Here is a 13,812-nt window from a genome sequence, read left to right as displayed (position 1 = left end):
CTTAGCTCTCACCTCTAGCCAATAGCAAAAGCGGCTGGGGCCCAACGCCCATTAGTGGGGACTATTTTAGGAGTCAGGATTTGAACCTGAGCTCACTGTCGCCCACCTTGGCAGAGGAGGCTGTGAGCTTTCAGATTTCCTCTTCAGAGGCTGCTTCTGTGAGCGGAAGGTAAACCCGGGCCTAGGGGACCTCGGGGTGACTGGGCCGCTCATGTTTGTTCTTTCTGCTGTTAAATTCTCTTTTCACCCAGAAATGCCGAGGAGATAAGGCTTTTCTTTTTCTAGCAATAATATTAACACTAACTTTCTTCTTGTATGTGTGTGTGGTGTGTGGTACTGAACTCAGGGGCATTCTACTTCTGAGCTACAATGCCCTTTTTTTTTTTTTTTTTGGTGGTACTGGGGTTCCTGGAAGCCCTTCTACCTCCGGGCTACACTCCCAGACCTATTTTTACATTTTTATTTGGAAACAGGGTCTCCTAAACCAGCGCGCGGGGCTGGCTTTGAACCTGCTCGATCCTCCTGTCTCCGCCTCCCAAGCACGGGGATTACAAGCGTGCGCCACCACGCCCGGCCTACAATGCCCTTTTTTATTTTTTGATTTGAAACAGGGTCTCACTAGGTTGTGGAGAGTCTCGCTACTTGCCGAGGCTGTCCTTGAACCTGCGATCCTCCTGTCTCAGCCTCCCAAGTACTAGGATTATAGGCCTGCACACCATGCCTGGTTAACACTAGCTTTCAAAGGTGCAGGATGGTCTGTGCTGACGCCCTGTGGAGACCACAGCACAGAGTGTGGAAGCCTCAGGGAGACCCTTTCTCAGATTGGCTCTGCAGGGAAACACCTGCGTGTCCTCTTTAACCACTTGGTGTCATTGGTTTTCCTTAGAGCCGGGTTATACTTTTTTCGGGGGTTATATTCACACGCAGCGAATCCCACTTTCGGTAGATAACGCATTCCACTGACTGCTCTGCTAATGTAGAATGAGTCCTTGCTTTATCCCCAGCCTTTGGGAGGCTGAGACAGGAGGATCACAGCTCATGGCCAGCCTCAGCTATTTAGTGAGGCCCTTTGCAACTCAGTGAGACCCTGTTTCAAAATAAAGAATAAAAAAAATAGGGCGAGGGTGTAGCTCGGAGATAGAATGCCCCTGGGATCTAGCCCCACTACTGCAAAAAAAAAAAAAAAAAAAAAAAAAAAAGTGTTAAAGCTCCCCTTATTCATATAAAACGCTAAGAGAAAGCAGAGTGGGGGGTTGGGGAGAGACCCCAGCGGCGCCACCCGTCCCTCGCTGCTGGGCTCGCCCCTCACAGGGACCCCGCTCCCTTAGGCTTTAGTGGGAATGGACCATTACATGATTGAGACGCACGGCCGCGGCCACAGCCACCTCCAAAGCATCCTGGATGTGCGTGTCAACATGAGCGGGAGGAGCTCCACGCCTGGGAAAACCAGAGGCAGGAAGGCCCGGTGGTCCGTGAAGCCCTCAGACATGTCGGAGAAGACTTTTAACCCCATCCGGGCCATCGTGGACAGCATGAAGGTGAAGCCGAATCCCAACAAAACCACGATCTCTCTGTCCATTGGTGAGTGGGGACGCCGGCCGGGCAGCGTTGTTTCTCCGCCTCTGGTGCTCGGGGGTCAGTGGAGAAGGTGGAGGACAGCGTGACTCCGAGTCCTGGCCCTGTGAGAGTAACCTCTGGGCCAACCTTTCGTTGGTTTTCTCTCCCATCAACAGGGGACCCCACCGTGTTTGGAAACCTGTCTACGGACCCCGAAGTTACCCAAGCAATGAAGGACGCCCTGGACTCGGGGAAGTACAACGGCTACGCCCCGTCCATAGGTGAGGAGGCCTCCGGGTGCTGAGCCCGGTCCCTGCCAAGCCGTTAGCGCGCCTTTTTGGTGATACAGGGGATGGAACCCAGGGGCGTTCTACCTCCGAGCTACAGCCCCAGCCCTGTTTTTTAATTTGGATTTGGAAGTAGGGTCTCATTAAGTTGCTGAGTGCCTTGCTAAATTGCTAATGTGGGCCTCAAAGCTGTGATCCTCCTGTCTCAGCCTCCCAAGCTGCCCCGCCAAGCCCAGCTGCTCCAGTGTTTAAACTGGAACCACCAAGGTCTAGCTTCTTCCTGGCTTCCTTTGGATTGCTGGCACCTCCCCTCTAGGCCCTCAGGTGTATTTATTTCCCAAATAATGTGCCCACCTATAATTACCGATTCTAATATAAAGCCCTTCAGTCTGGGAGGAGCTGCTTGAGCCGTCCAGATCCTACACTGATTTCCTTGCTGTCCTATGTAAATAGCCCCTTTGCGTAGTTTCTCTTTCTCGACATATTGAAGACCCCCTTTTATTATGGTTTTGATCATGTTGAAGTGCAGTTGTTTACTGTTTAAGATAAAGAAGCCAGCCAGGAGTGGTGGCGCACGCTGGTAATCCCAGTGCTTGGGAGTCTGAGACAGGAGGCTCACGGGTTCATGGCCAGCCTCAGCTACTAAGTGAGGCTCTCTGCAGCTTAGTGAGACTCTGTTTCAAAATAAAAAATAAAAAGGGATGAGAGTGTAGCTCAGAGTTAGAATGCCCCTCTGTTCAATCCCCAGTACCATAAAAAGAAAAAAAAAAAGAAGTATCTGGGACATAATTTTTAGGCTGGTTACTTATATACAACAAAAATCAAGACCAATGTTAGGTTATGAAAAAATTTTATGACTTTAATATCCAAAGTAGTAGGGAACTGATTCAGCCTGGAAAGCCATAAACAGATCTCTAGCTGACAAATGTTCAGAGGAGATAGAGATGATAATATGCGCAGGAGCATGTCCTTCCTCATTAATAAAAGCATTTGGAAAGGGCCGATTTATATATTTCAAGGCACCCATTTGTAGGTCTGACCTTGCTGGCTTGTCTTTTTGGACAGCAAATTTGCAAAATATCCTAAGGGGCACGAAACTCAGTATTTTAGGCTCATAAGCCGACTTTGAAAATATTATGTGAAAAAGTGATCTAAAAGAAAAATATCGAATGAAATGCTTTATGAATATATAATGTAAAAAAACTTAAAGTGAACAACATAATTGAATACATCAATGACAATTTTCCAAAAACTCTAATTCCTACAAAGGACTTAGGAATAATTTAAATCCTTTATCGTATAGAGAAGAAAACACAGTTATAGTATTCAAGACTGTGCAAAGTATTTTGTAGTTTGGGGAACTTCTTTGTTATGGGTCATAAATTTGGCTTATAATTCCATATAATATAAATATAATCCCCTGTATCTGAGTGGCTGAGAACTAAACTGAGCTGGCCATTCTGAGCAGGGCCGGAGGCAGCTCCTCTGTGGCACAGTGGAGGATTAACCACAGCTCTCTCTCTCCTCCCTTCTTTCAGGTTACCTGTCGAGTCGGGAGGAGGTTGCTTCCTACTACCACTGTCCCGAAGCGCCCCTGGAAGCTAAGGTGAGCCCTACCCGGGGGCGGCGCGAAGCAGTGTAGGGCTGACTTATTCCTTGTTTCTGTTCCACAAGGAGTAATGGTCTCAGCAGAGGGGGAAAGCTGAGGATAATTTCCTGTTAGCAATTCAAGAACTTATAGAGTTGAGGCCACTAACCAGTGATCGTATGTTCTCTAATTATTATAATGGTCATGATAATTATTACATATTATAATGATTATATATATGTATTTTTGGTATGTGTATGGGGGTGTACTTGGGATTGAACCCAGGGGCATTCTATCTCCAAGCCACACACTCAGTCCATTTTTTATTTTTTATTTTGAAACAGGGTCTTGCTAAGTTGTTGAAGCTGGCCTCAAACCTGTCGTCCTGTCTCAGCCGCCTCCCAAGTACTGGGATTACAGGCGTGCGCCCCACAGTCAGCACCAGTGATCAATGTCACTGGAGTGTAACAGGGATGTCTTCTATAACTTTTATGGCGCCTGTCACAAGGAGGCTTGAAGGAGCCTAAGGCCACCCTAGATTTGACTCTACGCAGAAAAATCATTGAAAAACAATTCATAAATGGCAAGTAACTAAGCTTGGAACTTTTCCCAATGGGATTTCTTTTTTATTTGTACCTTCCTTCATTCAGGTGGAGAGAGAGCGGTCCCTGGGATGTAGAATTGAGGGCAGCCAGGTTAGATGCCAGCCTTCCCTCTGTTGTTACTGTGTGGGGGAGACACTTCTGACAAGAGAGGCGCCCTTTGTCTGTATTTCAGAAAAAGAGCTGGGTTTCAGATTTCTGGCCAAAAGTAAATAAATAACCAAGTGAAAAAGGTCGAAGTTCAGTCTAAGGTCTCTCATAGAGGAAGGCTGAGCCACAGCCATCTTGTATTTCTTAAAGTGATTTGCAGCCGGGTGTGGGGGCACACACTTGTAATCACAGCATTTGGGAGGCTGAGACAGGAGGATCATGGTTCATGGACAGCCTCAGTGAGGCTCATTGTAACTCAGTGAGACCCTGTTTCAAAATAAAGAATAAAAAATAGGGCTGGGGGTGTCAATAGGAGGTAGAATGCCCCTGGATTCCATCCCCACTACAGAAAGAAAAAGATAATAAAAGAAATTTGCTAGCAGGGCGTGATGGCATATGCTTGTCATTCCAGTACTTGGGAGGCCGAAACAAGAGCATCACAGGCTGGAGGACAGCCTCAGCAAGCAGTGAGACTCTCATCAACCTAGAGAGACCCTGTTTCAAAATAAAAATAAGATAGGATTGAGGTATAGCTTGGACGCAGAATGCTCCTGAGTTCAATCCCTAGTAACATACACACACACACACACACACACACACACACCCCAAAAGAAAGAGAAATTTGCCCATTTTCTTGAGTGGCTAATGTTTTCTTTCCTTTCCTTTATTTTTGGTGCTGAGGATTAGACCCAGAGGCATTCTACCTCCAAGTTACACCCCCCAGCCCTGTTATTTTTTATTTAGAACCAGGGCCTCACTAGGTTGCCAAGGCTGGCCGTGAACCTGTGATCCTCCTGTCTCGGCCTCCCAAAGTACTGGGATTCCAAGTGTGCGCCCCCACACCCAGCTGGGGGCGAAGGTTTTCAACAGTGTTGAGAGACAGATGTCTATGCAGATTCATTTCTTTTTTGGCTTAGTATAGTTCTTCTTTCTCGACTTAGCACTTGTTAGAGGGAGTTTATTATGGCTCTCGACTCCCCCACCTCACTAACTCTTTTCTCCCTTCACTGTTGGAAGCATTAACTAACAGAAAGAACTCTTTATCGTCTCCACAGGATGTCATTCTGACAAGTGGCTGCAGCCAGGCCATTGAACTCTGTTTAGCTGTGTTGGCGAACCCAGGGCAAAACATCCTGGTCCCGAGACCTGGCTTTTCTCTCTACAAGACTTTAGCTGAATCTATGGGAATCGAGGTCAAACTCTACAATCTACTGGTAAGTGATGAAAGGTGCCCAGTTAATACCCCATACAAATGTATGGCCATCAGTGGGTGTGGTGGCACATGCATACAATCCCAGGATTTGAGAGGCTGAGCTAAGAGGAGCACAGGTTTGAGGATAGCTTCAGCAATTTAATGAGACACTCAGCAATTCAGTGAGACCCTGTTTCAACATAGAAAATAGGGTTAGGGTGTACCTTGGAAGTTAGAAGCTTCTGGGTTCAATCCCTAATACCAAAACAAAAAATAAAACCTATCTATCTATCTATCTATCTATCTATCTATCTATCTATTATCTATCTATCTATCTATCTATCTATCACCATTACTTCGAAGAGAAAGGTCTGGAAGGGGGTAGCTGAGGCTGCAGATACATTTTTATTATTCACACTACACTCCTGGGTTGAAGTATTTTTCAGAATCATTTTCGTCTCACCCTTTCTTCCTCTCCAGCCAGAGAAGTCTTGGGAAATTGACCTTAAACAAATGGAATCTCTGATTGATGAAAAGACAGTATGTCTCATTGTCAACAATCCGTCAAACCCCTGTGGGTCAGTGTTCAGTAAGAGCCATCTTCAGAAGATTCTGGAAGGTAAGCATAGCGGACTCACTGCCCAGCGGAGGATGGGGGGAGGCCTTCAGCTGCTTCCTGGAATGATTAAAAAATTTAAAAAATAGTTCAGCCAGGTGGGGTGATGCACGTCTATAATCCCACTATTTGAGAGGCTGAGACGGGAGGATCACAGGTTGGAGGTCAGTCTTAGCAATTTAGTGAGGCTCTAAGCAACTTAGCAAGACTCTGTTTCAAAACAGAAAATAAAAAGGGCTGGGGGTGCCAGGCGTGGTGGCGCACGCTTGTAATCCCCGCGCTTGGGAGGTGGAGACAAGAGGATCGCGCAGGTTTGAAGCCAGCCGTGCTGGCTTAAGAGACCCTGTTTCCAAATAAAAATATATAAAAAAATAGGTCTGGGAGTGTAGCCCGGAGGTAGAAGGGTTTTCAGAAACCCCAGTACCACCAAAAAAAAAAAAAAAAAAAAAAAAAGAAAAGAAAAAAAAGGGCTGGAAGGGCTGGGGTGCAGCTTGGAAGGAGGATGCCCTGGGTTCCAGCCCAGCCACCCTCGTGCACATGTGAGACTCCAGCATGTTGTTCTTATTTTCAGTGGCTGCAAGACAGTGTGTCCCCATCTTAGCCGATGAGATCTACGGAGACATGGTAAGTGTGGTCAGGATACATCACCAGAATCATCTCAATGCCAGATGGCTTCACGGTTCCTGTAGGGCTGGCAACTGGACCAAGCAGACCAGCTCCTGATCTCCTCGGCACAGTAACTCAGCGTCCTCGCATTCCCCGGAGAGAGACCCATGGCTCCTTAGCCAGTTGTTGTTTATGTTTTTATTTTTTAGTACACAAAAAGCTTTGAAAATCCAAAGATTCTTGAAGTTTAATTGGTTGCAAAACTTGAGATGATCTGACATGAGGATATTTTTTTATGTTTGTTTTTTACATCCCTTGTGGGTGTATATTTGTTAAGAGGGCAGGGAAGATGGCAGATGTATTCATTGATTATCTTAGACTGCTCTGGAAGCATTGCATAACGTATGGCGCACGTGCTCTGAGCTCTTATAAAACCCAGCCAGTCCTGCGGTCTGCAATATAAGTGAGCCCAGGAATTTTAGATAGGGGACCCTGGACCCATATTTGTTTTTAGTGTCTGACAGTCATGAGTGTTTTAGAAGCAGCTTCATGAGGTGCACATACTATGGGTTAGAGCCGCTTTCCTGACTTCACACTCCCTTTACGTCCAGCCAGACACCAAATTACATTGTCTCTGGGGAGCCCCGAGCCTCCTGGACTTGTAATCACGCTTCAGAGTAGGGATGAACCGCAGACCTGGTGCCCTGTCCCTCGAACTCTGAGGGGACGGGAAGGAGGCCTGGGATGCGGAGTAAGCAAGAAGACCTCTTCTCCTCAGGTGTTTGCGGACTGCAAATACGAGCCGCTGGCCACGCTCAGCACCAGCGTCCCCATCCTGACCTGCGGCGGGCTGGCCAAGCACTGGCTGGTTCCCGGCTGGAGGATGGGCTGGATCCTCATCCATGACCGGAGAGACATTTTTGGCAATGAGGTGAGAGCCATGTGTAATTTGGGAGAACACACACACGCACACGCACACACACGCGCACACGCACACGCGCGCGCACACACACGTGCACACACACACGTGCACACACGCACACACACAGTGGTGAGGAGGGGGGATTTTTCTCCTCTCTCTTGCTTCTTGTTCTTGATGTTTTGGTCCCTGGAAATACATTAAAGATGGCAATAGTTAGTCCCCTCCCCAATTCAGTTTTCATGTTATCAGTCTTTGTGAAGGAATTCCAGCTACCTCTAATTTTTTTCTTTTGTACTAGGGATTGAGCTCGGGGGCATTCTACCTCTGAACTACACCCCAGCCCTACTTTACTTTTTATTTGGAAACAGGGTCTTAGTGGCTAAGCCTGGTCTCAAACATGCAATCTGCCTTCCTGCCTCCTGAGTTACTAGAGTTCCAGGCCTGTGCCACGGCCAGGCTCCCTGCACTTACCCCTACCTTTTTTGGTGGTACTAGGGATGGATTCCAGGGGCATTATTCCTCTGAGATACATTTCTAGCTCCATATTATTTTGAAACAGTATCTCACTAAACTAAGGGAGGGTCTCCCCTAGTTGCTGAAGCTGGCCTCAAACCTGCAATCCTCCTATCTCAACTTCCCAAGTACTGGGATTACAGACATGTACCACTGTGTCTGGCTCTGGTCCTTTTTAAAATTTTATTTTGAAGCAAGGTCTTGCTAAATTGCTGAGGGACTTGCTGAGGCTGGTCTCTAACCTGTGATCCTTCTGCCTCAGCCTCCCAAGTACTGAGATTACAGGTCTGCGTCACCACGCCTGACTGCACACCTTTAATCTCAAGACTGCAAACAGGGAAACAATGGCAGCTCGTACTGCTTGAGGGCTTACCATGTGCCTGTGCTTTGTGCACACCACTTTAACTCAGGCCTCACAATTACCCTCTGAGTTGAGCAAAACAAGGTGCAGGGAAATTACGTTACTTGCCTACAGTCACCCAGCAGGCACATGGCCACCGACCCGGGTGAGCTAAAGGTGCCACTGGCTCCACCACGCCCAAGATTAAAACCCCTGACTAGAAAGAAAGGGCAGAAGAAAAGCCCCAAACAGGGATGCTGACGCGAGTCTCAAAGCTGTGCTTCCTGGGGGCGGGGCTTCCAGATCCGAGATGGGCTGGTGAAGCTGAGTCAGCGGATCTTGGGACCCTGCACCATCGTCCAGGGAGCTCTGAAAAGCATCCTGCGTCGCACCCCTCAAGAGTTCTACCACAACACTCTAAGCTTCCTCAAGGTAAGGGCGGCCCATGGCCTTCCAGGCTGGGGAGCGTGGGAGCCAGGGAGCGCCGTCGGTGGGATGAGGACACTTTGGTCTTCTTTCTGGAGCATTCTTCCAAGATGGTACTGCCCTGTCAGGAGGCGCGTCCCCCACGCACGCCTCTCGCATCTGCTCCTGGCCCAGAATTTCTAGGCATGCTTTTTTCTTGCTGACTTCTTATGCCAGAAGATTGAACCTAGGCTCCTAGCCGTCAGCGAGGACTCTGTTTAGTCCTGGAATGGAACCTAGGGCCATTGGACTTCCTTGTCACACTCTAAGCCCTATTTTATTTTTCAACTTAAAATAGAGTCTGAGTTGCTGAGAGCCTCACTGAATTGCTGAGGCTGGCCTCAAACCTGTAATTTTCTTATCTCAGCTTTCCAAGTACTGGGGTTGCAGGCATAAGCCACCACGCCTGGCAGGACTCTTATTTTATTTGGTACTGGGGGTTGAACCCAGGGGTAATCTACCTCCAAGCTAAACCACCGGCCCTTTTTAATTTTTGTTTTGAAATAGAGTCTCACTAAATTGCCAAGAGGCTCACAGTGTTGCTGAGGCTGTCCTCCAACCTGTGATCCTCCTATCTCAGCCTCCGAAGTACTGAGATTACAGGCATGCACTATCATGCTCGCTAGAACTTTTAATGGTATGGTTTTTCTTTTAATTAAAATGTGATCCTTGGTCATCTCTCTTTCTCCTCTTACAGTCCAATGCTGATCTCTGCTATGGGGCATTAGCCTCTGTCCCTGGACTTCATCCAGTCCGCCCTTCTGGGGCCATGTACCTCATGGTGAGTGGGGGTGGTGGGGGAGGCACCAGATCCGGGCATGTGGTAAAGCACAGGGAAGGTGGCTGGCAGGGTGTGCTGCTCTTCACAGAGACAGTGAGCGAGGCTTCCGAGCCAGGAGTTGAAGACTTGTCTTGCTCTGAATTGTCTCACTGGTGTGATTTAACCTCAGTGTTCACAAAACTCGTAAGATGACTTAGTTCTGCAGTACAGAGAATCATTTTATGTGTAGATGCGGGGAAAGTTCTAGGCCACACCTAAGAGGCTTTCTATATGTTGTGGTTCACAGCTGGGGTTGGTACTGGTTCCCTAGAAGTGTGTGGGGCCCTGTGAGGACTTTGCTTGAAGGTTGACCAAGGATTGCTATTGCTATTTGGTAGGTCGAGGACGCTAAATATCCAGCAATGGCTGGGATAGTCCCATGCAACCCAAGAATAACCCAGCCCTGATGTTAATTGTACCTCATTTGGGAAACACAGGCATTCTATTAACAACTTCAACTTATCAACATACAGGAAAGAACTCTTTAATAAATTAAAATATGAATATAAATATATCTTCTCTTCCCCCTGGCAAATTCCTTGCATTCATAAGTGCCAGCACTCGTAGTTATCAGAAGTAAAGCTGCAAGATAGCTTTTAAAGCAGTCGCTACCCTGATTTCTGGCATAGGAAATTGGCCTGTTTTTATTCCTTCTGATAAGTTTGCCTCTCCCTTGTTATTGGGGCAGGTTGGAATTGAGATGGAACACTTCCCAGAATTTGAAAATGATGTGGAGTTCACGGAGCGGTTAGTGGCTGAGCAGTCTGTCCACTGCCTCCCAGCGACGGTGAGTTTCACGCCTGTCACTCAGGACATCATTTTTGACAATTCCTAGTGCCTCAGAGCTCCACCCGAGTTGGGTTCTAGCCTGATCCTTTCTCCCCTAACAAAGTGTATTATCAATTGGCAAGAGTCAAACTAATGTGTCTGTGGTTTCTATTTTTTTATTTTTTGTGGTGCTGTGGATTGAAATCAGAGGCATTCTAACTCTGAGCTATACTCCCAGCCTAATTTTTTTTATTTATTTTGAAACAAGGTCTAATTTTCAGAGAATCTCACTAAGTAGCTGAGGCTGGTTGCAAACCTGGATCCTCCTGTCTCAGCATCTGCCCAGCTTGTGGCTTCAAAATATATTTTTTGGGGGGATGGTGTATATTGGTGATTGAACCAAGGACTATTCTACTTCTAAGCCACATCCTGGCCCAAGCCCTTTTTATTTATTATTTTTATTGTGGTTTGTTTGTTTGTTTGTTTGCGGTACTGGGGATTGAACCCAGGGCCATTCTACCTCTAAGCTACACCCCAGCCTATTTTGTATTTTCTTTCTTTATATTTTGTGGTCCTGGGGATGGAACCCAGGGGCATTCTACCTCCGAGCTGCACCCCCAGCCCTATTTTTTATTCTTTATTTTGAAACAGGGTCTCACTGAATTGCAAAGGGCCTCACTAAGTAGCTGAGGCTGTCTGCGAACCGGGATCCTCCTTTCTTAGCCTCCCGAATGCTGGGATTACAAGCGTGTGTCACCACGCCCGGCTTGTATTCTTTATTTTGAATTTGGGTCTCACTAAGTTGGCCTCACTAAGTAGCTGAGGTTGGCCGAGAACCTGAGATCCTCCTGTCTCAGCCTCCTAAGTACTGGGATTACAAGCGTGCACCACTACTTCTGGCCTTTTTTATACTTTATATTGAAACAGAGTCTTGCTAAGTTGTTGAGAGCCTTGATATGTTTCTGAGGCTGGTCTCAAACCTGTGATTCTCCTCAGCATCTCAAGTACTGGAATTGCAGGCATGTACCTCAGTGCCTGGCTCATGACTTCTATTTACAATTTGCTTCTCCCTCGTCCTCATCCCATCTATAAAAAGGGGAAAAAGTTGTAAACAAACATTCTACATGAGTGGCTTTCAGGCTCGCCCCACCGTCTATCTGAAGATGAATTAACTCAGTTGCTGACCCAGCACCCTGGTGCCATGGACCGGATGAACTCATTCCCTTGCTGACACACTACTGCTGCTTCTTGGTGTTTAGGGACCTGCTATTTTAGGCTGTCCCAGTGCCGGAGTCAACTGCTCTGAGGATAACGGGTTCTTGTTTTTGCAGTGCTTTGAGTACCCGAATTTCTTCCGAGTGGTGATCACGGTCCCCGAGGTGGTGATGCTCGAGGCTTGTAGCCGGATCCAGGAGTTCTGCGAGCAGCACTATCACTGTGCTGAAGGGAGCCAGGAGGAGTGTGACAAATAGGCCCTCATCCGTTCTCTGAAGATCCGTGCCATCGAAGGAAGGTTGGACTGGGCTCTGCTGTTCCTCAGCGGGTCAGCAGAGAGACTTCAAAAGCACCTTGCCGAGGCGTCAGGATTTTCCTGCTTTCCCCCAGCCATATCCACATACACACTCTGAACCCCAAATTCTCCTCTCGCTCTGTTCCACTAGAGTGACTCGCTAATGAACTTGTCCTCCCCCCATATGATTTCCTCCTTCTTTTCTGAGAGTCCCCCGGGAACAAAGTTTACCACAGAGCGGCCGAGACCAGAAAATTAGGAGCTCACGGTGGGAGAAACCAAAGACCCCCACTGTTTTCCCCATACGCTGGCTACTCAGGTCTGAAGCCCAGCTCTGTCACTGGTTCAAGTGGGTAGAACTCACTTTTTGCAGTAGGGCTTAATGGGAAAGAAGTTGGGGACACATATATTTGGTTAATTATCTTCTAAACATATATAGACATTGGCTAAAGGATCCTTTGCAGAAACTGTTTCATACATTTTTTGGGAAAGAATTGTTTTTGTGGTACAAATAACATCCTTTAATTGATCAACTTCCTAAATTTAGATTTGTGTGCATCAGGCTTTCTTAATAAGAGCATATCTCATTTAAGAGAAAAGGAGGAATCAGAGGGTCTTCCAGAAATATGCTGCGTAAGGGTCAGAAATGTTCCCACGTGCCACTGTTACAGAATCATTATCACTTTTGCCGTAACGTTAATATTGATTTATTAATATTTGTTATATTATCTTTTCATATATTTTCTAAGAAACATTTATTTTCTTTTATTTTGCCAAGGCATAAATTATTGTTTTTCCTTTTTTTTAAAAAAAAATAAATTTTACCAAGTATGTGCCTCTGTCATGTATTTTTTCCTTCTCTGCCGGGGAGTTTCTGTGCCAGGCACTGCTCACCTGATTGATGTATTACCCACTAGGTCTCATTTATTTCTCCATAGATGGGCTGAGTTTGGGAGTTACTTAGGAAAACACAGTATCTAAAATATTTTGTGTGGGAGCTCAACTTATAAACAAGGCAAACTCAAAGATACCAGATGTCAACATCTGGCCTTTAACTTCACACTTTCAACTTTTTGGATTCCCCAACACCTGGCACCAAACTCCTATCCTTGCCCAGATCCAGTAGCCGCCCATTAGGGATTCAGCTTGACTAGTGAGTGAGAGGGGTCCCAGGTCGTCTTTCTGCAGGAGTACCCTGTCCGTACATCCTCTTTGACACAGTTGCCTGTTTAATGCTTCCTCAGCACTTCTCTTAGAGGAGGGAGCCCAAAATTACCTTGCAAAGTTGACTATATCCTAACCATTCTGGAGATTTCTCATCAACTGACGGCTTCTTAACTAGAAGAAAAACTTGGGACCTTGACCCTGCCAATCATATCCAGCTAATTACCTTTGCGAAAATAAACATAAACGTCTCCTATTCTGTTTGAGTTCAAGCAAGCATTTCCCTTTTAATTTTCTTCAGCAAATCCAAAATGAATAAACAATGACAGAGATGATAAAGATATCAGTTTCCTGCATGTTACCAGTGCCAAGAACTTTTCTAAAATGCTTGGCTCTTTTCCTGTCTCCCATCCCCAAAGATCTATGTCCAGAAATAAACAGGAAGACTTAGTGGCTTACATTAAGAAGTTTTAGTTTCCCATGTACAAATATATAATTCTATCCAATAGTACTGAAAGAATTCTGCTTAGTTCCCAAATTTCCTTGTTTACATTTTGATAAATAAGCCAAGTGAACATTCGTCGAACATTTAAATAGCTTAGACACGCTGGACAAACTGCATAGGACCCACACAAATCTACGCTCCTCTTTTCCTATCCTATCCTCCGGACATCCCGTTTCCCCCCTTTGAGGGCATAAATCACCTGTTGGT

The 13,812-nt window shown here is 46.4% G+C and overlaps 1 protein-coding gene across 1 annotated transcript; it reads left to right on the top strand.

Moving 5' to 3' along the window:
• Positions 1–1,340: 1,340 nt before the first annotated feature.
• TAT (tyrosine aminotransferase) lies at positions 1,341–11,898 on the top strand (the record flags this gene model as incomplete). Its single annotated transcript, XM_080704541.1, has 11 exons — positions 1,341–1,581; positions 1,734–1,838; positions 3,383–3,450; positions 5,240–5,398; positions 5,857–5,995; positions 6,564–6,616; positions 7,377–7,529; positions 8,677–8,805; positions 9,536–9,619; positions 10,347–10,445; positions 11,758–11,898. 11 exons carry the CDS (start codon positions 1,341–1,343, stop codon positions 11,896–11,898), a joined length of 1,371 nt encoding a protein of 456 aa, XP_080560667.1.
• Between the last annotated feature and the right edge of the window lie 1,914 nt (positions 11,899–13,812).

Source organism: Muscardinus avellanarius (assembly GCF_963383645.1).
Source record: "Muscardinus avellanarius genome assembly, chromosome: 10".
NCBI lineage: Eukaryota > Metazoa > Chordata > Mammalia > Rodentia > Gliridae > Muscardinus > Muscardinus avellanarius.
This window is presented reverse-complemented; position numbering and strand designations above follow the sequence as displayed.